The sequence below is a fragment of the Perissodus microlepis genome, chromosome 14 (assembly GCF_051167445.1).
Source record: "Perissodus microlepis isolate ML-2025 ecotype Zambia chromosome 14, ASM5116744v1, whole genome shotgun sequence".
Lineage (NCBI taxonomy): Eukaryota > Metazoa > Chordata > Actinopteri > Cichliformes > Cichlidae > Perissodus > Perissodus microlepis.
Genome location: NC_140474.1, coordinates 13857335 through 13880375, shown reverse-complemented (window position 1 = coordinate 13880375; position 23041 = coordinate 13857335). Strand labels below are relative to the sequence as shown.

The 23041-nt window shown below is 44.0% G+C and overlaps 3 protein-coding genes across 3 annotated transcripts; 2 read left to right on the top strand and 1 right to left on the bottom strand.

Moving 5' to 3' along the window:
- The first annotated feature begins 1580 nt into the window (after positions 1-1580).
- Positions 1581-5521, top strand: LOC146373590 (extracellular calcium-sensing receptor-like). Its single transcript, XM_084950098.1, has 9 exons — positions 1581-1690; positions 1915-2209; positions 2360-2446; positions 2653-2922; positions 3144-3350; positions 3434-3709; positions 4060-4287; positions 4383-4506; positions 4593-5521. The coding sequence occupies exons 1-9, from the start codon at positions 1581-1583 to the stop codon at positions 5519-5521; spliced, it is 2526 nt and encodes an 841-aa protein (XP_084806224.1).
- A 2627-nt stretch (positions 5522-8148) lies between these two features.
- LOC146373589 (extracellular calcium-sensing receptor-like) lies at positions 8149-12173 on the top strand. The gene is made up of 9 exons (XM_084950097.1): positions 8149-8273; positions 8577-8871; positions 9031-9117; positions 9346-9615; positions 9808-10014; positions 10110-10385; positions 10736-10963; positions 11052-11175; positions 11263-12173. Exons 1-9 carry the CDS (start codon positions 8164-8166, stop codon positions 12171-12173), a joined length of 2508 nt encoding a protein of 835 aa, XP_084806223.1. The 5' UTR covers positions 8149-8163.
- A 3104-nt stretch (positions 12174-15277) lies between these two features.
- Positions 15278-16758, bottom strand: LOC146373588 (uncharacterized). Its single transcript, XM_084950096.1, has 2 exons — positions 15544-16758; positions 15278-15454 (listed from the first exon to the last, which is right to left on the bottom strand). Exons 1-2 carry the CDS (start codon positions 16756-16758, stop codon positions 15278-15280), a joined length of 1392 nt encoding a protein of 463 aa, XP_084806222.1.
- Positions 16759-23041: the final 6283 nt, after the last annotated feature.

Sequence of the window (23041 nt, the reverse complement as noted above, 5' to 3'; positions counted from 1 at the left end):
GGGGTCTTCACACCCCCGTTCTCTGTTTGCCATCTGGGGCTGGGGGCCCTTACTTAAACATAAAAAATAAAATAAAATAAAAAAAATAAAGAAATAATAAAGAAACTATGACAATCAAGTGGACCAGTATGGCAAAAGCTGTAATGATCCACTTAGGAAAGTAAATCAGTTGGGCATTTTTCTTTGCCATCAGACAGTAATTCTGATTCCTACAGTGCAGGACAGGACAGGCCAAAAAAAGAATAAATGACAGTATTCACTGTTTAAAGTGTTCTTATCAAAGAGTTGAGCATTTGTGAAGGAAAAGTTATTTACATATTTATCTCCTGATCTTTATTTTTTATTTTTTTTATTTTTCTTTCAACAATTCAGTTAGAAATGCCACAGCTGTCTATTATTCAAACCTTGTTACAAAGATTAAGGGTAATCGTAAGGTCTTACTTGACAGCATTACTGATATTGTTACCCCTGTGCTACCTGCTGTCCCAGTGTGTTAAAATGAACATTAAGATATTCTTGTTTCTTTATAAGCAGAAAAAAATCAGTGATGTTTGATGCTAAAGAAAAAATGTTTTTCCTTTAGCATCTTTGTTGGCTGTTCCTGCTCCAGTTTGACATGTTATATAAAATTTTTTTTATCTGTTTCTTAAACTGAGCTGGTTAAATTAGTTGACTCAGTGAAAGCATCCTTCTGCTCGCTTGATGTTTTACACATCTCTGTCCAAAAATCTCTTTCAGTCTATATGTGTCCATGTGCTGACTATAATTAAAACATAACTGGTCTCTGGTCAAGGTCCTACTTATTTTAAGGCTGTCATCCAACCACTTACATAAAGAAATAGCTGAAGTTTGTTTTGTGCTGGTAATGGAAGATCTTGGTCTCCTTGCCGCATTTGCTAAATCTTAAAGCAGGGTCTGCTGGCTAGACATCATAAGAAGCTGAAAACTAAAGGACAAAGAGCTTTTGAAACCTCTAGACTCTGGGCTGTCCCTGTCTAAGATGAAGATCTCTGAATTTGGTGGTCTCTTTTTTAAGACTTGCATTTGGTTAACTTTTCTTTTCATGTTCTGGAATTAATTGTGAAGCATTTTGTGAGGTTTATTTTGAAAGGTGCTATTAAATAACATTTTATTTACTTACTTGCCACGTTGGATCAACCACAAGACTATTAATTCTTCCTTTATATTGACTAAAAAATATAAAATTTAAATTAACAAAACAAAAACACACAAAAGAGCTGAGTCCTTGTTGATAACTAATTAACTTGCAGTGTTATCGAGGTCTACCTGCATACAAACGTAATCTCAAATGACATGTCCTTTAGTGTCCTGCCACTGCTCCTTGTTTTTCCCTTATGGGTGGTATGCAAGATTAGTCAACACAGCATGTCAATAAAAGGGAATGGCAAAACAATAAAACCTAACGACTAGACTCAGAAAGTCAGAAAGCTGTCATGTGGTCATTATTACAAACCAACTTGCTCTTATTCATTTTGCTGTATTCCTATTTTTCTTCTGCTGTAGCCTCTTCTCTGTTTCCCTCCTCCTGTCAGTTACAGAGACAATTTCATCTAAATGGCATGCACAAGAGTGGAGATGTCATTCTGGGTGGACTGTTTCAAGTCCACTTTTTTTCAAGCGTTGCTGACCTGTCTTTTACCTCACAGCCACAACAGCCTACTTGCCATGGGTAAGTATGTCAGGGAAAAAAGTGAAAATGAAAGCGAAAACCTATTATTGATATGCATCTTATATCTAGTACTCTCTGCATTAATACATTTGAAAAAATGCCTTGTCTTGAATGAAACATCTTCTTTGTATTTTTTTTGTCATTAAAAATCCCTTTAATTGTGGTTTATAACAGTATTTGTGTAACATGTTTTCCAAGTATTCTGTTGTATTTTTCTTTGTTAGTTTTTATGAACTAGGATTTAGGCAGGCACAAACCATGGCCTTTGCTATTGATGAGATCAACAGAAACTCCAACCTGCTGCCAAATGTCACTCTTGGATATACTCTTTATGATAACTGTGTCACACTTGGAATTGGATTCCGTGCTGCATTGTCATTAGCCAGTGGTCAAGAGGAAAAAATTATATTAGATAATAGATGTACTGGAAATCTTCCAGTCATAGGGATTGTGGGTGATTCTTCCTCTACACATTCTATTGCCATTTCCAACGTCTTAGGTTTGTACAGAGTACCCATGGTAAGTGGTCTTCTTAATCTTGTAATAGATACCTTGTATTATTTTGATTTCATAGCAAATATAAAGCCACTTAATAATAGAGCTAACATGATAAAAATAATAAAGGAGTACAGACTTTGAATATTTATACATAATGTGTATTTTTCACAGGTGAGTTATTTTGCCACATGTTCCTGCCTAACTGACCGTCAAAAGTATCCATCCTTCTTTAGAACAATACCAAGTGATGCTTTCCAGGTCAGGAGCACAATTTCACATTTGTCACTAAATTATTAATGCAACAACAGAAGTATTTTCAGGAATAAAATACCTGTTTTTTAACAGAATGTATAATGATGTAAAAAAAAAAAATTCTACCTGTGTGCTGTGGAAGTTGATCTGCAAATACTGGTATGAAAGATTTGTTTGTCTTTGCGCTCACCCTTTAATTTGTATTTACATAGGTACGTGCTATGATTCAGATTCTAAAACACTTTGGCTGGACTTGGGCAGGTCTTCTTGTCAGTGATGATGATTACGGACTTCACGCAGCCAGATCTTTGCAATCTGATCTCAGTCTGTCAAGTGAAGGATGCCTGGCTTACTTCGAGATTTTGCCCTGGGACAAAGACATGGATGAACTCAGGAGGATTGTGAATGTGATGAAAAAGTCCTCAGCTCGAGTTGTCATTGTCTTTGCACATCATAGTCGCATAGTAAACCTTATGGAAGAGGTTTGGGTTTAAAACAATTTAATTATTACTAGTTGCAAGAATAAAAATCATTAGACTGTGCAAAACATGTTTTATATGTCTGTGTGAATGTGTAGTAAAAACTAGTCATGTAGAATTAATTTGCATCATGAGCATCTACTGCATCTACTGTAATATTATGTCACTAAAGTAGTTTTGAGCTACAATATCACATTACAGATTTTGTATAATACAATGCACAGGTAGTGAGGCAAAATCTAACTGGCCTACAGTGGATGGCCAGTGAAGCCTGGACAGAAGCTACTGTGCTCCAAACACCTCAGCTCATGCCATATCTGGGTGGAACACTGGGCATTGCAATTCGTCGAGGAGAAATACCAGGGCTCAGGGAATTCCTCTTACAAATACGTCCTGACCTACATCACAATAACAGCTATGGAAATAGCATGGTGAGAGCTGAACTCTTTCTTATCATATGTCCAAGATGTATATATTTTTATTATTTGTAAAAATCATTTTCAATAAATTTCAGGTGAATCAGTTTTGGGAATTCACATTTAAGTGCAGATTTGCACCAGCTCCAACAGGCTGGGTAGAAGGTAGAGGTACATTATGCACTGGAGAGGAAGATCTGGACCATGTGGACTCTGAGTTTTTGGATATTTCCAACCTCCGGCCAGAATACAATGTGTACAAAGCTGTATATGCTTTAGCATATTCCCTTGATGACATGTTACGGTGCAAGCCAGGAAGGGGACCTTTCCGTGGCCACAGCTGTGCCACATTGCAAACATTGGAACCGTGGCAGGTTTGATATTAAATTGCACTCCATTAAATGAGAAGATCTTTTGCCCTATAATTACTTTCAGAACAGAATGTACACAGTAGAGTAAATACGAAAGACAAACCATGAAAAAGTTTGAATGAGCTAAAAAGATGTTTTCATCCTTCTGAACTGGAGTAATGGTTAATATATTTAGATCTGAGAGATCATAAACCAGTATGCATATACAGCAGTATTAGTGATGTGCTATCTTTGATTTTGAGTTAGATTGTAATAATTTTATATGTTTATATAAAACCGATTTAATGTTATATTTGATGCCACTGTTTGCACTATGAAAAATAATTTATTTATTATAAATCCCTTTTTAACAGCTTATTTATTATTTGGAAATGGTCAATTTTACCACTCCATTTGGTGATCAAGTGTCATTTGATGAGAATGGTGATGTGGTGCCAATTTATGATGTGATGAACTGGTTGTGGCTCCCTGATGGAAACATTAAAATTCAAACTGTGGGTGAGGTTAAGAGGTCCGCTTTCAAAGGTGAAGAACTCATACTTGATGAAGACAAAATCTTCTGGAACTTTGAATCCAAAAAGGTTAGATATGGTTTTTAGACTTTTATATTTTGGCACATATATGTATTACATAATATATGTAATTCTGGCAGGTAATATTTAATTTCATCCTATAGCCACCTCGATCAGTATGTAGTGAGAGCTGTCCTCCTGGTACCCACATGGTGAGAAAGAAGGAGGAACCCAAATGCTGTTTTGACTGCATCCCTTGTTCTGAGGGAAAAACCACTAACAAGAGCAGTAAGTTTTTATCTTTTACCGCTGCATATTTAATTTGATTCATATTAAACATAGTATGTATGATACCATCTTCCCCCTTTTTGTAGATTCCTTGGAATGCACCAGTTGTCCAGAGGATTTTTGGTCAAACCCCCAGCGTGACCACTGTGTTCCTAAGAAGACAGAGTTCCTCTCCTACCATGAGCCTCTGGGTATTTGCTTGACAGCAACTTCACTGCTGGGAACATTTATATGTGTTATTGTTCTAGGAATCTTTTTCTACCATCGCAGAACACCTATAATACGTGCCAACAATTCAGAACTTAGTTTTCAGCTATTGCTGTCACTCAAGTTGTGTTTCCTTTGTTCACTGCTGTTTATCGGACGACCCAGGCTATGGACATGCCAACTCAGGCATGCAGCATTTGGGATCAGCTTTGTGCTGTGTGTCTCATGCATCCTGGTAAAAACCATGGTTGTTCTGGCTGTGTTCAAAGCCTCCAAGCCAGGAGGGGGAACCAGTCTGAAGTGGTTTGGTGCTATGCAGCAGAGAGGAACAGTTCTGTTTCTTACAGCTATTCAAGCAGCAATCTGCACTACCTGGCTTGTCTCTTCCTCTCCAACTCCACATAAAAACACCCAATACCACAATGATAAAATCATTTATGAGTGTGCAGTTGGGTCAACTGTTGGTTTTGCAGTGTTATTGGGCTATATTGGCATGCTGGCTTTCCTCAGTTTTCTAATTGCATTCCTGGTAAGGAATCTTCCTGATAGTTTTAATGAGGCCAAACTCATCACATTCAGCATGCTGATCTTCTGTGCTGTGTGGGTGGCCTTTGTTCCTGTTTATATCAGCTCACCAGGAAATTATGCAGATGCAGTGGAGGTATTTGCCATCCTGGCCTCAAGTTTTGGACTCTTGATCACATTGTTTGGACCCAAATGTTACATAATCCTTTTGAGACCAGAGTTGAACACAAAGAAAGCTATAATGGCTCGCCGCAATGGAACACAGATTTTTCATATACAGTAGAAAACGTCCAGATATTTTTTTATTTAAGCTTATACGCAACTAAAAAAAATACATTGTCTAAATAAACAAAGCAATAAATATGGTTTCATACTGTTATGTTATATTCCAGGGTATTTGGTCTTTCTGGAACTGATGTTCACTGAGAAGCATATAGTGGGGCAAAACCGTATTTAGTCAGCCACCAATTGTGCAAGTTCTCCCACTTAAAAAGATGAGAGAGGCCTGTAATGTTCATTATAGGTATAGCTCAACTCCCTCCAGCTTTGGACAACAACAACAAGAACCCCCCCTCCCCTTCCCGCACACACTAACTCACTTCTTCCTGCATCACAACCAAACATGTATCTTAAAGAAACAACAACAGTGCACAGAGATAGCCAACCTAACACAGTAAAATAACCTTTAACCTTTTTACCAAGGTTAAAGGTTGGTAAAAACAAACTCGTCAATCCTGGGATCGCTGTGGCAGACCGGGGGAGGGATAAGCTGCACCCTCTTCCCTTCAGGGAGTATTAGAAAGCCTTTGCCCAGGTCCAGTACACCACTGATGGCTTGCAAAAAGTCCAGTCCAAGGATGCACGCGTACTGCACGCCAGCCACCCAGGCAGCATAAGGTACACCGAGGTCTCCCACCTTAAACTGGAACATTCCCCTCCCTCTAATTGGGGCCAGGTCACCAGTCACAGTTCTAAGTTGCACATTACTTGGTTGCACAGCTCCAGTTGGGACGATATCAGGTCGGACCAGTGTTGCATTGGACCCCGTGTCCAGGAGGGCCATACAGGACACCCCTGCAATCGTCACCGGAACATGGCAAAAGTCACCAGCCTGGGTCCAGCCCACAGCAACGACTGCACTGGGTGGTAATGGAGGTGGTGTGGGGGTGTCGGTCTCCCTGGCCTTTGTACTCCCACCTATATGGTCCCTTGGCCACTTCCCGTGGCGTCCTGCGTTTTTATGTTCGCCGCAGCTTGCTGGGTGCCACCATGTTTGTTTACATCACGTGACGGCGCGCCATGCGACGACAACTCTGTCCCGCTGAAACCATGGTCATGGCGCGAAAAGATTAATCAATAGAAAAGAGTCTAGTCAAACCTGGAGAAAATCCAGCCTCAGCCGACAGCGCCATTTCCCTCACTCTATGGGCAGATGAGTGCAGACGAAGTTCCCTCTCCTGAATCTCTTTCTTAATCTTGTCTGGCAACATCCCCCGTCTTGTGTCGATCAGTGTTGCCAGCAACAGCTCCAGGTGTCAGGTTTTTTATTTGTTTTCTCTTCACTTCTGACACCAGTGTAACGTTCCCATATGCTCTCAAGCACCAGATGGTTTTGACCTCAGTTTATCAGTTTATTAAATAAGTACAGGCAAACAGGCCGTTATCCCCGGGGAGAGTCTTCTGGTACAACCCACTCCCTCCAGCTCCGGACAACAGCAACAAGAACCCCCCTCCCTTTCCCGCACACACTAACTCACTTCTTCCTGCAGCACAACCAAACATGTATCTTTAACAAAACAACAACAGTGCACAGAGATAGCCAACCTAACCTGGGGTGGCTGTAGCTCAGGTGGCAGAGCAGGTCAGCCACTAATCAGAAGGTCGGTGGTTCGATCCCAGGCTGCCTCCTGGCTGCATGCCAAATATCCTTGGGCAAGATGCTAACCCCATGTTTGCCTACTGGTGGTGGGCAGAGGGCCTGGTGGCGCCAGTGTCCGGCAGCCTCGCCTCTGTCAGTGTAGGCTGCTGGGGGATTCCCAGGATGCAGTCATCTTTTTTATTTGCTATGTGTTTATACAGCTCTCCGCTTTTAATTATTAGTTGCTATTAACTCCCTAGCTCTCTTCCACAGTGTGTCTTTGTCCAATCTTCCTCTCCCAGCCCCAATCAGTCATAACAGATGGCTGCCCTTCCCCGAGCCTGGTTCTGCTGGAGGCTTTTTCATGTTAAAAGGTAGTTTTTCCTTCCCAATGTCACCAAAGCACTTGGTTATATGGGGTCATATGATTGTTGGAGTTTTTACTGTTTCCTTTGTATTATTATAAGGTCTTTACCTTACAATATAAAGCACCTTGAGATCACTGTTATGATTTGGTGGTACTTAAATAAAACTGAATTAAATTGAACTGAATTGAATATAATTGAATTAATAAGACCTCAATGAGACTTTCACAATGAAAATTGTTGTACATGAATTATATATGCTTTCTCAATGTTTATATTGCATGGTGGTGGAACTACAAGAATATTCATTGTGCCTTTATAGCAGATGATAAATGTAAAACTTGATAGTAACAACATACAAAAAGTAAACTCAGTTCTTTTGAGACCTAATTTTTTCACAGTATTGCCTAAGTCTGCCATACAAAAGCAATCTCAACTGAAATGTATTTTAGGCCCTGCCCCTACTCTTTCAATTTCCCTAATGGGTGGTGTGAAAGAATTACCAACACTGCATGCAAATAAAAAGGAATAGCAAAGCAATAAAACCTAATCACTAGGGTCAGGAATCAGGAAGCTGTCATGTGGTCATATTTGCTAACTATTTTTTTCTTACTTATTTTGGTGTATTCCTTTTCTTCTGCTTCATGTTCTTCTCTGTTTCCCTCCTCCTGTCAGTTACTTGGAAAGTTTCATTTGAATGGGATGCACAAGACTGGAGATGTGATTTTAGGAGGACTATTTCAAGTCCACTTTTTTTCAAGCATTCAGGACCTGTCTTTTACCTCACAGTCACAGCAGCCTGTTTGCCATGGGTAAGTCTGGGATGTATATCTGGGGAACAAAAAAAAAGAAGAACAAAAAACAAACGAACAGTGAAATCAATGGAAGGGAAATATGAGTAATGTAATTTATATCTCTAAATTACACTTAAAAAATACTAATGTTAAAAGATGCACATATCTTGAGTAGTTCATATTCTTTATTTATTTTTTTCATTAAATATTACTATAATTACTTCTATTAAGTTATTTAGTCAGTATTTACAGAATCTATATTTTTGTAATATGTTTTCCAAGTTTGCTATATTTTTAATAGTAATCTTTCTTGTTTCTTAGTTTTGATGTCTTAGGATTTAGGCAGGCACAAACCATGGCCTTTGCTATTGATGAAATCAACAGAAACTCCAACCTGCTACCTAATGTGACTCTGGGATACACTCTTTATGACAACTGCCTTGAACTTGGAATAGGATTCCGTGCAGCACTGTCATTAGCCAGTGGTCAAGAGGAGAAAATTATATTAAATAATAAATGTGCTGGAAATCCTCCAGTCATAGGGATTGTTGGTGATTCTTCCTCTACACGTTCTATTGCTATTTCCACTGTCTTAGGTTTGTACAGAGTACCAATGGTAAGTTTTCTACTCATCTATGTAATAGTTCTTCTATTATTTAGATTTTATTGCAAATTTAATGTCACTTTTAAAAACACACTGCAAAAACAACTGACAAAGCTAAAGAAAACAAAGGCTTTTAGTAGTTCTAAAATATTCAGTCTGTATCTTTCACAGGTGAGTTATTTTGCCACATGTTCCTGCCTGAGTGACCGTCAAAAGTATCCATCCTTCTTTAGGACGATCCCAAGTGATGCTTTCCAGGTGAAAATATATCAGAAAAATTAAAATAGAAAGACTAAAGTGATTTTCAAGAAGAAAATTCCCATTTAACAACATAATACATAATGACATAAACATATTAAAATCATATTTTGTGTATATACAGCTATATTCTGTTTTGTTCTTGTATAGAGAACATAGCTAAATTGCTGTCAGTGGTGATGACCAAATACTGATATAAGTAAATGAATTTAATATATTTTCACTTAGGTACGTGCTATTATTCAGATCCTAAAACACTTTGGCTGGACTTGGGCAGGTCTGCTTATCAGTGATGATGATTATGGACTTCACGCAGCCAGAGCCTTTCAATCTGAGCTGAGTCTGTCAGGTGAAGGTTGCCTGGCCTATGTTGAAGTTTTGCCCTGGGACAAAGACACAGATGAAATAAGGAGGATAGTGGATGTGATTAAAAAATCCACAGCTCATGTGGTCATTGTCTTTGCGCATGAGAGTCATATGATCAATCTTATGGAAGAGGTTTGGATTTTAAAACAATTTTGTTTTTACAAGTTACAAAAATCATGTATAATATCTTTGAACAAGTACAGATAAATAATCCTCTAAAGCTAGTCTAGGAGATAAGCAATTACTTTACTGTCATTGTAATGACATTAATATATCTGCAACTTACAATTTCACTTTATAAATTTGTTGTAATACAAATCACAGGTAGTGGCACACAATTTAACAGGGTTGCAGTGGATGGCCAGTGAAGCCTGGACAGCAGCTGCTGTTCTACAAAAACCTCAACTTATGCCATACCTGGGTGGTACACTGGGTATTGCAATTCGTCGAGGAGAAATACAAGGGCTCAGGGAATTCCTGTTACAAGTACGTCCCAATCTACCCCACAGCACTAGCTACCGAAGAAGTATGGTGAGGGAACCCTTTACTGTGTGTACTTGCAAGAATTATATATTTTCATAATATATTTTAATTATTTGTGACAAACTGTTTTAAATATATTTCAGGTTACTCAGTTTTGGGAATTTACATTTCAGTGCAGATTTGCACCACCTCCAACAGGTTGGGTGGAAGGTGGAGGAGCAATATGCACTGGAAAAGAAGATCTAGAAAATGCAGACACTGAATTCTTGGAAATATCGAACCTCCGGCCTGAGTACAATGTGTACAAAGCTGTTTATGCTCTGGCGTATTCCCTTGATGATATGCTACAGTGCAAGCCAGGAAGAGGGTCTTTCAGTGGGGACAGCTGTGCCACATTACACACACTGAAACCATGGCAGGTGTGATATCAGTTTACACTCCACCGATGACCTAATTCTTTTACTCTATAATTACTTTCAGAACAGAATTTACACTGCAGGATTCAGTACAATGCCATGAGAAAAACTCTGCTGAAAATAGCTAAATGAATTTTCTGTACTCAGGACTGAAAGTAATGTTTAATGTCTTTAATTAATTAATGATAATAATTAACATATATAAATATACAAAATTTTTAGTGAAGTGACTTGTTTGATTTCGAGTCAGAATGTAATGAGTTCATATATACAAGTATAATAGATCTTATTTGATTATTAAGTAGCAGTTCCACACAAAACTAATGAATTTCATATACATTCCTTTGTAACAGCTTGTTTATCACTTGGAAAGGGTGAACTTCACCACTTCATTTGGTGATCAAGTGTCATTTGATGAGAATGGCGATGCATTACCAATTTACGATGTGATGAACTGGTTGTGGCTCCCTGATGGAAGCACTAAAGTTCAGAATGTGGGTGAGGTTAAGAGGTCAACTTTCAAAGGTGAAGAACTCATACTTGATGAAGACAAAATATTCTGGAATTTTGAATCCAAAAAGGTTATATATAGTTTTTGTAGACTTATACTCTACATGTGACAAAAGTAAAATAACATTGTAAGATGTAAGATGTAATTTTTTCATGTAGCCACCTCAATCAGTATGTAGTGAGAGCTGTCCTCCTGGTACCCACATGGTGAGAAGGAAGGGGGAACCCAAATGCTGCTTTGACTGCATCCCTTGCTCTGAAGGAAAAATCACTAACACGAGCGGTACGTATTATTCTTTCTGCATGACATATTTAATTTATTTATTATGAAAAATAATATGCATTTCACCAATGTTCCCTTTTGTATCAGACTCCTTGGAGTGTACCAGTTGTCCAGAGGATTTTTGGTCAAACCCCAAGCGTGACCACTGTATTCCAAAGCAGACAGAGTTTCTCTCCTACCATGAGCCTCTGGGTATTTGCTTGACAGCAACCTCATTACTGGGCACATTTGTATGTGCTGTTGTTCTAGGGATCTTCATCTACCATCGCAGAACACCCATAGTGCGTGCCAACAATTCAGAACTTAGTTTCCAGCTATTGCTGTCACTTAAGTTGTGTTTCCTGTGTTCACTGCTGTTCATTGGACGACCCAGGCTTTGGACATGCCAACTCAGACATGCAGCATTTGGGATCAGCTTTGTGCTGTGTGTCTCATGCATCCTGGTGAAAACCATGGTTGTTCTGGCTGTGTTCAAAGCCTCCAAGCCAGGAGGGGGAACCAGTCTGAAGTGGTTTGGTGCTATGCAGCAGAGAGGAACAGTTCTGTTTCTTACATCTATTCAGGCAGCCATCTGTACTACCTGGCTTGTCTCTTCCTCTCCAGCTCCACATAAAAACACCCAATACCACAATGATAAGATCATTTATGAGTGTGCAGTTGGGTCCACTGTTGGTTTTGCAGTGTTATTGGGTTATATTGGCATGCTGGCCTTCCTCAGTTTTCTAATTGCATTCCTGGTAAGGAATCTCCCCGACAGTTTTAATGAGGCCAAGTTCATCACATTCAGCATGCTGATCTTCTGTGCTGTGTGGGTGGCCTTTGTTCCTGCTTATATCAGCTCACCAGGAAAACTTGCAGATGCAGTGGAGGTATTTGCCATCTTGGCTTCAAGTTTTGGACTCTTGATCACACTGTTTGGACCCAAATGTTACATAATCCTGTTGAGACCAGAGATGAACACAAAGAAAGCTGTTATGGGTCGTGGCATTGAGTCATAAAAAAGTCTATTTCAATAGAAAGAAGAAGTAATTATGTCTTTTTTCATGCAGACAGAAAAACAAATAAATAAAATGATACACATAAATAAGATAATATTCCTTTTAAATCAAAGTGCTGATGTCACATGACTGCAAATGTACAAAATTATGTTTTCCAGGCGGCTTTCATTTTTTTTTTCAACATGTAGTTGAAGTACAAAGTAATCATAGTGAAACTTACATACTTTGCATGTAAGTAGTATTGACTCCATGATGTATTGAAATTTAACCTCAGTTTAAAGGCACTGATTTTTTACTTTATTTAATAGGGAAAAAACAATATTGTTCCCATAAATGTACATTGATTGGTGTTCAATTACATCTTCCAACAAATCTCTGTATTCTGAACATTCATGAAATCGAATTAATCCAGTTAAAATACATAAGCACGGGCTCCTGTTTGTGGAAGTCATACTATTGGTATCATCTTGAATACAGTTGACATTGTCTTTCGGCTAGTTGCATTTTATGTATATTGCTAGAGACCAGCACACATACCACACCAAAGGAGCAGGAGACAATAACTCAAAAATCTCTGGCTAGGATTGAGGCAAATTTTAATTCATATCCACATCTGTGACCAAACAAAGTGTATTGATCAAAGTACACAGTCAGAATTTTTATCTTGAGGAACTTGAGGAAAAGCTTTTGACACAATTGACCAGGTAATATTTGATAAATTGGAAATGTATGCAATTACAAAGGCGAAGAGTGATTTGAACAATAAGCAATAACTTGTGAAGAAAATGTTAATCAAAATATTTGAGCATTGGTTGTGGAGTCCCAAAGGGGTCAATATTGGGTCCGAAACTTCATCTTGAATGAAATGATGTAGAGCTTTAGATATATTACAGTTTATTTTATTTGTGGATGATACATTTTATGTCATGGGGAAAATATACAGCACGTTTTGGAGGACCTCACATAAAATGACTGCTGTATTTTTTGGATGATAAGGCGCACTGTTGATGAATGGGTCTGTTTTCATACATAAGGCACACCGGATTATAAGGCACATTAAGCACAACAAAGCAGTCAGAGAAGTAGAGTTTAACTCAACTCATTCTTCTTGCTTCCTCCACTTCTGTACCACTGATTCATTAATGTTGAATTTTCTCACAGCTGCTCTATTCACATGTTGTTGCAGTATATTAATGACTAACCTCGTATTGGGGATGGATTATCGCAGTTGTTCTCCTGACTTAAGTTTGGTACAGCATCCTGCCATGCGATTGCATTTGTCGCAAACCATCGGGAACCCTCACGTTAACTTTTATCGAGTGGAAAAAAAGTTAGCATTCATCCTCCAGCTTCACTGTGTTTATGTTATGCTAACATAGCTGTGTCGCTAGCGATCACGTAGCAAATCATTATATACTAGCTAGTCCAACTTCAGTAAACCTACAAAGTCACTGCTGTTTAGTTTTCTGTCTCCATTTATGTTGGAAGTGATAGCAGAGCTGTACGTTTTCATTTTTTCAGAAATCTCTCAGTCAGAACATGGTATATCATGTTTAGGTGGAAACTAGCAAGCTAACTTCCTGCTAACTTCTAACTCTGTTAAATTTACTAAAATCTGTTTTCATGGATGCCTAGATGTTAAACTTAATTGTTAAACCCGGTAAAGCAGCAACGCTGATCAAAGATGAAAGAATTTACAGTGTTCCCTCGTTTATTGCTGTAGTTACGGTCTAAAAATAACCCGTGATCGGTGAAATCCACGAAGTAGGAAACTTAATTTTTTTACAATTATTGTATTTGTTTTAAACCTGTAAAACCCCTCACTACGCACTTTATACAATTTTCTCAGACAGGCATGACCATTTTCACACTTTTCTCTCTTGTTTAAACACTCTCAAAGTTCAAACCTTCGTAGAAAAATAAGTCCAGTATTATAGAATGAAACCAAAGGCACCAGCGGTTGCTTTTGACGGTGCAAAACGTTTCATCAACACTGTTGTGTTTGTTGGGGAGAAAACTTACAAACATACAGTAAAGCACTTAAGAGTCACACTGCTGGATCGAAGATTTATGTAAATTTGACAAGCTGCACACATTCTGTACTGTACAAGACCCCGGCACGAGACTGATTGTCACGGGCTGCGACGGCAGACCGTGGAGTTGCAGTGAAAGTAGGGCCCAAATGCGAGACTTTTAGTGAAGGACAGTGGATTTATTGACAGGGGGTGGAAAACACACAACTATATACAAAATCCCGGCACTGTGGTCCCGTGGCGATTCTCCCTGAATCCCACACAGTGCAGATGTCCGTGAAAGGTGAAGTGGCGACTTCAAAAACTCCTATTCCCACACCGTGACTTCAAAACACACTCCGCTCCAGATTCCTGGTAACACAAACACATTCAGGTTAGCAGGAAGTCTACTATCTCGAAGGTTTATACAAAAGTCCACGGCTGTACTGCCGAGTTCTGACTCAAGGATCCAGCGTCGGCCTCAGCTCAGCTACAGTCTTAAATACCGCTCCCTTGACAAGCGTAATCTGCTGCAGCTGGCAGAGGAGGACGAGTGGCAGGTGTGGCTGTCTCTAGTGCAGAAACACTTCCGGGATCGCAGTCTCCTCAGCGGACCAAAACATCCGGAAGCTCACACGGAGAGACCAGGAGAAAAAAGGAGAGAAAACCAAAACACCAGACGGAAAAAATAAACATATACATACACAAAAATACATGAGCCCTGGGTCCCTAGACCCAGGCCATGACAGTACCCCCCCTCTAAGGGCCGGCTCCCGACGGCTTAAAAAAAACAAAAACCCAAAAACAAAACCAGCACCAAGGTCAACCAACCCCGGGTGGGCGGTGGGAGGCACAGGACAGAGGGCAAGAAACACTCCAGCCAAAAAACAAAAAACACCTCTAACAGTTCAAATACCTGCCCGCGCTCCCGGCGGCGGTGTAAAACAGTTCAGTTGGCCGAGCCAGCGGGCGGCGACGTTGGCGAGATCCTTTAGGTGGCATGCCACAAGCCCGGCCGCAACAGTTAGACAGTTCCGGCGGCCGACCGCGGGCCCAGTCACTGCGTTGCGGCTCGGGAGGCCTGCCCCGTGTTCAGTGGTGGTGGCGCTGCAGCTCAGGTGGCCTGTGATTATAACCAAAGAGTTCAGGTGGCCTACCTTGGGTCCAGCGGCGGCAGCGCTGCAGCTCCGGTGGCCTACCACGGGTCCGGTGGCGGCGACGTTGCAGCTCCTGCGGGCGGCCACGGGTCCGGTGGCAGCGGTGTGGCAGCTCCGGCGGGCGACAATGTAGCACAACCCACAATCCACGATGTGCTGGCCGTGCAGGATGTGGCCGTGCAGGATGTGGCCGTGGCGGACGTAGACGTGGCGGCCGTGCTGCTGGTCCGCTGGTCCCTCTGGTTCGCTGAGCTCCTCTGTAGGCGGCACGGGTTCGTCCGACAGCGCTGCAGCTACAGACGGTTGATCCAGAGGTGAAGATGGTGATACGGCAGCTGCAGGCGGTGGAGATGATGGTAGAGTAGGTGATGTGGATGGTGAAGCTGAGAGTGCTGCGGTCGCTGCAGACTGATGGGACGCTGGTGGAGAAGCAGCTGCAGGGGGTGGAGGTGAGGATGGTGTGGCAGCTACTTGCGGTAGACTGGGCAGCGATGCAGGAACAAAAGACAGGTGAAATGACGGTGGAGTGGGTCCAGCAGGTGTATCGACCTCCGACTGAGGATGAAGATGAGAGGCTGACTGGACTAAAGACTGAGTGACTAGCTGGGCAGCAGACTGAGTGACTAGCTGGGCAGCAGACTGAGTGACAAGCTGGGCAGCAGACTGAGTGACATGCTGGGCAGCTGACTGAGTTACCGGCTGTGCTACAGCTACCGGCTGTGCTACAGCTACAGGCCGTGCTACGGCTACAGGCCGTGCTACAAGGTTAGCGTTCAGACAGTCCATGGTCGAATATACAGATGAGGTGAGGGAAGATGAATTGTCCATATGACTCTCCACAGCCGGCTGATGAAAAGTCCGGGAATCCGGCTGCGGTGAGGAGCGTCGCTTCTTTAACGATGCCGGGACCAGCGTGTCAGGCTGAGGCTCCACCAGCTGGTCGGGCTGGAGAGCAGCTGTGTGGTTCTGAGCTGCTGGTCCTTTGTCTGCTGACTCAGCAGACGCCGCGGGGGTGAGTGGAGATGTGGTGAGGTGCAGATGGCGTGGGATCTGGCTCCCCCGCAATGGAGTGTCCAACAAGTGAGCCGCAAGCGACGGTGGGGAAACTATCTGCCTATGAAAAAAAACCCAGGCAGCAAGGGGACCCAGGGAGGTTGCCACATCTTCCTCGCCTGGACAGCCCAAACCAAAAAGCTCAAAGCTGGAACTTGCCCTCAGCATGGTTACAATTGGAATTAGTTTTTTAATGTCCAAAAAGCTCACAGAAAAGGTGGTAGATGATAGGAAAGTATCAAAAAATACGACCTGTATGTGTCTCTGATGTGGATTTGCCGCCTGGATAATGCTCCGGCAGTAACTCCAGAGCTGGGCGACCAACTCCTTCTCTGAGATGATCCTTGAGTCCGCTGGGCCCATAATGGCTGGATCCTTCTGTCACGGGCTGCGACGGCAGACCGTGGAGTTTCAGTGAAAGTAGGGCCCAAATGCGAGACTTTTACTGAAGGACAGTGGATTTATTGACAGGGGGTGGAAAACACACAACTATATACAAAATCCCGGCACTGTAGTCCCGTGGCGATTCTCCCTGAATCCCACACAGTGCAGATGTCCGTGAAAGGTGAAAAGTGGCAACTCCAAAAACTCCTATTCCCACACCGTGACTTCAAAACACACTCCGACCAGGAGAAAAAAGGAGAGAAAACCAAAACACCAGACGAAAAAAATAAACATATATATACACAATACATGAGCCCTGGGTCCCTAGACCCAGGCCATGACATTGATTGACAATGGTCTAGAGCCGATCAGGACGAAGAACACAATGCACTGTCAAAAAAAAAAAAAAAAAAAAGCATGCAAAATTGCACAAAAAAAATCAGTGAAAGAGCAAAGACTGAGTTTTGGACCCAGATTACTTCGCGAGGGTCCTGACTACGGTATCCGTAATGCTCCTGCAATCCATCAAATGTTGCGGCTTTGTAGCTTACCTTTTTTGACAGATTTTTGAGCACCTTGTACCACATAAAATTGGTTCGATGTCAGTAAGCACAACCAGAATTCATACACCGGATTATAAGGCGTACTGTTGATTTTTTTTAGAAAATTAAAGGATTTTAAGTGTGCCTTGTAGTATGAAAAATAAGGTAGAATGATTGTTTAATAAAACCAATTATCACTGTATTTAAAAAAAATTACGATAATTTGAAATTCTTGGACTTACATGGATGTAAATGTGATGATAAATAACATAAGTAGAGATAGAGAGCATACGAGATTTTTTGTAGACTACAAAATCAGCTGGAAACTTCAAATAAAATACGTGCAATCAAAATGATCAAGTATTTGTTGAATCATTTAAGAAATTAATCACTTCTAATACATTCATGTAATCCTATATTGGCATATTTAAATTACTGTGTAGCAGTGGAGAGACACTCCACACACCCAATACATACACAAACAAAAACATCTTCCTCTACTCTTCACCAATTTAACAAAATAAACTAGATCAAATGAAAACTTACCATTTTGCTGTCTGTCTCGAGTCTATATGGACATCTTCACCTTGCTGCACTCCTTCCTGGCTGAAGAATGAGTAATTATTATTAGTGCTGTCAAAATTAACGCGTTAACGCAAATTAATCCACCATCACGTTCAACGCGATTAAAATTTTTAACACAATTAACGCATCCGGAGTGCAGAATGACTCAAAATCCCTGAAATGTTTCTGTCAACGCATTTCGGGCAGTTTGTCCAAGTAGAGTTACCTTCGCACATGCGCAAATGGGCAGTTGATCTGGTAGTGACGGGCAGCTGAACCAATCAACTCAATATGGAAGACGATAAACGCACATTGGCCCTCTCGATGGGAAATTTGAATATTAAAAGAAAAGCAGTTGACCGACATAAAGTATTATGCACATTGTGCAAGAAGGAATTTTGTTTTCACTGAAGCACTTCCGGCTTAAAATATTACATTGACGCAAAGCATACGTTAATTGGGGATGCTGCTGGCACTTTGGCTAACGCGTCACCCAGCTTGCAACTAACCACTCACGGAGCATCGGGGACTCCGTAAGTGTACCTCGGAAACATTGACTGACACAATTGCCAAGTGGATTGCAACAAACTGCAGACCTATTAATATTGTTAAGAACGTGCGCTTTGCTCATGCACAATGAAATGCTATTAATATAGAAAAAAAGAATGATATTTAATTGTGATTAATCAAAATTAATCCACAGTAACCCTGTGATGAATCTGATTAAACATTTTAATTGTTTGAGAGCAATAATATATATTAAATATTAACGTATACTTACCTATTAGTATATAGGTTTTTTAAGAAATTGTATTTCACAGGAGAGAAATACAGGAGAGAAAGTTAAAAGATTGAAGAAAACTATTCAAATTCTCTTTGAATTTAAGCATACAGTCTAGTGATGGGATTTCCGGCTCTTTTTAGAGAACCGGCTCTTTTGGCTCGGCTCACTAGAAAGAGCCGGCTCTTTCGGCTCCGAACCGGCTCTTCAGGTTGTTTTGTTGCTTTAATTAATTTATTATTAACAATAATATAAACTTATGCACAAAAGGAATTACTAATGTAAAAAAAAGTGGTTTTATTTATATATGTTTATATATAAATATTTACGGTGGCCCCTAGAGATAAAGCACGTACAAACTACAAAAAGAACGTACAAATTCCAAAGCACGTACAAACTCCAAAACACATTTCTAGCGTTAACTGAACTTCTAAAACAGAGCTACCTAGATCACTTAACCCTGATGCACCCGCCGGGGAGAGAGCGGCGGGGTCGGGGGATGCGGGTCCCCCGCGGAGGGAGGGAGGAGGTTGGGGTCGCGAGATCCCCCGAGGGGATAGGAGAGAGAGAGAGAGAGAGAGAGAGAGGTGGTTGAGAAACACCCCGGCGAGAGCACAGCGCGTCGCGCGGCGAGATGATAAGAGCGTGGATGGCGGGTACTAAGCGTGTCGGGGTTACAGGTTACAGAGGCGGTGTCCGGGCGCATGCTGTACAACAACAACGGCAACAAGGTGCCAACGAGAAAGAAGAAGACGAAGAAGACAATGTCACGCACTAGACCGTGGGAGCCAAAGAGCACTAAGGTCGGTACAGGTGGACCACATTCACCGGCGCTGTCATCGTCGTCCTCCTCCTCCCGCTCACCATCGCCGTCGCAATCACCATCACCAGCGCATTTGGCGTACGCGGGGTGGGCTACGGTCGCTCCGTTGTTGCGACTGGCCACGTTTCGCTATCGAGGGCTAGGGGTCGAGGAGGACCAAGAGCAGCAGCAGAAGCGGCAGCAGCAGCAACAACAAGAGGAGAACTCGGAGAACTCGGAGGAGGACTCTGAGGAGGAGGAGGAGGAGGAGGAGGAAGAAGAAGAAGAGGAAGAGGCCGAGGAGGATAACGTCTCGACAGCCCGAATGCTCGCAGAGTAGGAGCGCTGCTCGGAGGAGCAGGAGGGCGAAGACGACGAGGTAGCGGACCATGGTTTACCGGGCGGTGCGCGCGGACTACGCGATCACGGCCAAGAAATTCGGTTGCAATTATGCCAGGCTGATGGCTCGCAAGGCGAGCCGAAAGGCAGAGAAGGAGACGAAGACACAGAAGAAGAAGAAGAAGAAGAAGCAACAGACAAAGAAGACGAAGAAGACGTCGACTGCGGGCGGGGGGTTTCGGAGCTTTGGCGGGAGGACGCCGGCCGTGCTTCAGGTGGCGTTGATGATCTTGGGCGCGATCGCGGGCATTGCAATGTCGGTGAAACTCGCGACGCAGATGTAGCCGACGATTATGACGATGATGACGATGAAGAAGAAGACGAAGACTATGAAGACAAAGACTATGAAGAAGAAGAAGAAGAAGAGGAAGAAGACGACGACGACAGGGACGACAAAGAGGAGGAAGAAGACAACGACAACAACGACGACCTCGGCGCACGAGGATGAGGCCCCACCGAAGAGGCCGTGGCGGCGGCGCGAGACGAGGCCTCCTCGTTCATGGCCTACTTCCTGCCGGAGATAGAGGACTCGGTGATCGCCATGACCAACCTGGAAGCGGACAGGCGCAGGCCCGCCATCGACGGATGGAAACCCATGGGCCGCGTCGAGTTCCGAGCCTACGTGGGGCTGCTCGTGCTCGCCGGCGTGTACAGGTCCCGGGGAGAGGCCTGCGAGAGCCTGTGGGACGCCGAGAGCGGCAGGTCCGTGTTCAGAGCCACGATGCCGCTCATGACCTTTCGAGCCTACTCGAGCGCGCTGCGCTTCGACGACAGAGAGACCAGACGAGCCAGGCGAGGCGACGGCGGCGGCGGCAGCGATAGCCACGACAAACTGGCCCCCATCAGAGCCGTGTGGGATGAGTGGTGCGCGAGGTTGCCCACCATGTACCGCCCGGGACCGGAGGTCACCGTCGATGAGAGACTGGTGCCGTTCAGAGGTACGTGGTGTGTGTGTGTGTGTGGCGTGCGGATGAGAGGAGGAAGAGGAGCGGGAACAATGACAACACTAGCTTTCTGCTATTGTCGTCGTCGGGTTCTGCGGTTGTGCTTTTACATGACTTTATCGTCCACGCTTGCACGTGTGTTCTCTGTCAAACTCACGTCTCTCCCTCTCTCTCTCTCTCTCTGTCTCTCTCTCTCTCTCTGTCTGTCTGTCTCACTCTCTCTCTCTCCATCAGGAAGGTGTCCGTTCAGGCAGTACATGCCCAGCAAACCGGCCAGGTACGGGATCAAGATATGGGTGGTGTGCGACGCGCGTTCCAGCTATGCGTGGAAGATGCAAGTCTACACCGGCAAGCCCGACAAGCGCGGCCCTCCCGAAAAGCACCTGGCCACTCGAGTGGTCGTGGACCTCACTGAGGGATTGACGCCGGGACGCAACGTCACGTGCGACAACTTTTTCACCTCGCGCGAGCTCGCCGACAGGCTCTATCGCGAAAGAGGCCACACCGTGCTGGGCACTCTGCGATCGAACAGACCCGAGATCCACAGAGAGCTGCGTCAAGGGCAGGGCCGTGGGCTCCGTCGAATCCGTAGTACTCACCGGCTCCGTGGGACAAGGAGGAGGAGGAGGACGAGGAGGAGGAGGACGAGGGCCCGACACGATCATCCTCTCCTACGTGGCCAAGAAGAACAAGAACGTGGTGCTCCTCACCACCGCTCCTCTCTACTACCATCGCTCCGGCCCCGAGCCCCGGCCTAGCTGCCGCATCAGCAACAGCATCAGCAGCAGCAACAGCAGCAGCAACAGAAGCAGCAAGAGAAGCAGCAGCAGCGGCAGCAGCGGCGGCAGCGGCGGCAGCGGCGGCGGCAGCGGCAGAAGCGGCGGCAGCAGCGGCGGCAGCGGCAGCAGCGGCAGCAGCGGCGGCGGCAGCAGCGGCAGCAGCGCAAAACCGCCCTTGGTGCTGCATTACAACCGCACCAAGGGAGGCGTCGACAACCTGGACAAGGTCGTGAGCACGTACAGCTGCAGGAGAAAGACCTGCAGGTGGCCCGTGGCCCCCCTTGGTGCTGCATTACAACCGCACCAAGGGAGGCGTCGACAACCTGGACAAGGTCGTGAGCACGTACAGCTGCAGGAGAAAGACCTGCAGGTGGCCCGTGGCCCTTTTCCACAACATGGTCGACGTCGCGGCCTACAACGCGTTCGTGCTCTGGAGGGAAATTCACCCCGACTGGATGGCGGGCAAGCTCAACAAGCGAAGGCTCTTCCTCGAGCGACTGGGCAAAGCGCTTGCGCGCCCCATGCTCGAAGCCAGGGCGTTAGCGCGAGGACCGGGAGGAGGAGGAGGGAGAGGAGGAGGAGGCAGAGTCACGGCCCGAGGTACTACCGAGGCCGACGGTGCCGACGCCAATGCTCGTACTACTCGTGCCGCCTCTAACGCTACGCCACGCAACTCCTCTCCGGTCAAGAGGCGAAGGTGCCGTGTGTGTCCCAGGAGCAAAGACGTCAAGACCAAGATCCTGTGCCACGAGTGCCGAGTGCACGTGTGCACCAACTGCGCCGTCACGTACTGTCCCAACTGCGCTGCTTCTTCCCGTACTGCCGCTCCCCAGACGCCACCGACGTCGTAATAACACAAGCGCCCCACGGGGGTCCTAGCGACCCCCACCCTATCATCATCGTCGTCATCATCATCATCATAACACACATATGCCCCGAGGGGGGTCCTAGCGACCCCCACCCTAATTATCATAACACACATATGCCCCGAGGGGGTTACCAAGACCCCCCCCCATCACCACCATCATCATCATCATCATAACACACATATGCCCCGTGGGGGTCCTAGCGACCCCCACCCTAATCATCATCATCATCATCGTCATCATCATAACACACATATGCCCCGTGGGGGTCCTAGCGACCCCCACCCTAATCATCATCATCATCATAACACACATATGCCCCGTGGGGGTCCTAGCGACCCCCACCCTAATCATCATCATCATCATCATCATAACACACATATGCCCCGTGGGGGTCCTAGCGACCCCCACCCTAATCATCATAACACACATATGCCCCGAGGGGGTTACCAAGACCCCCCCCATCACCACCATCATCATCATCATCATCATCATCATAACACACATATGCCCTGTGGGGGTCCTAGCGACCCCCACCCTAATCATCATAACACACATATGCCCCGAGGGGGTTACCAAGACCCC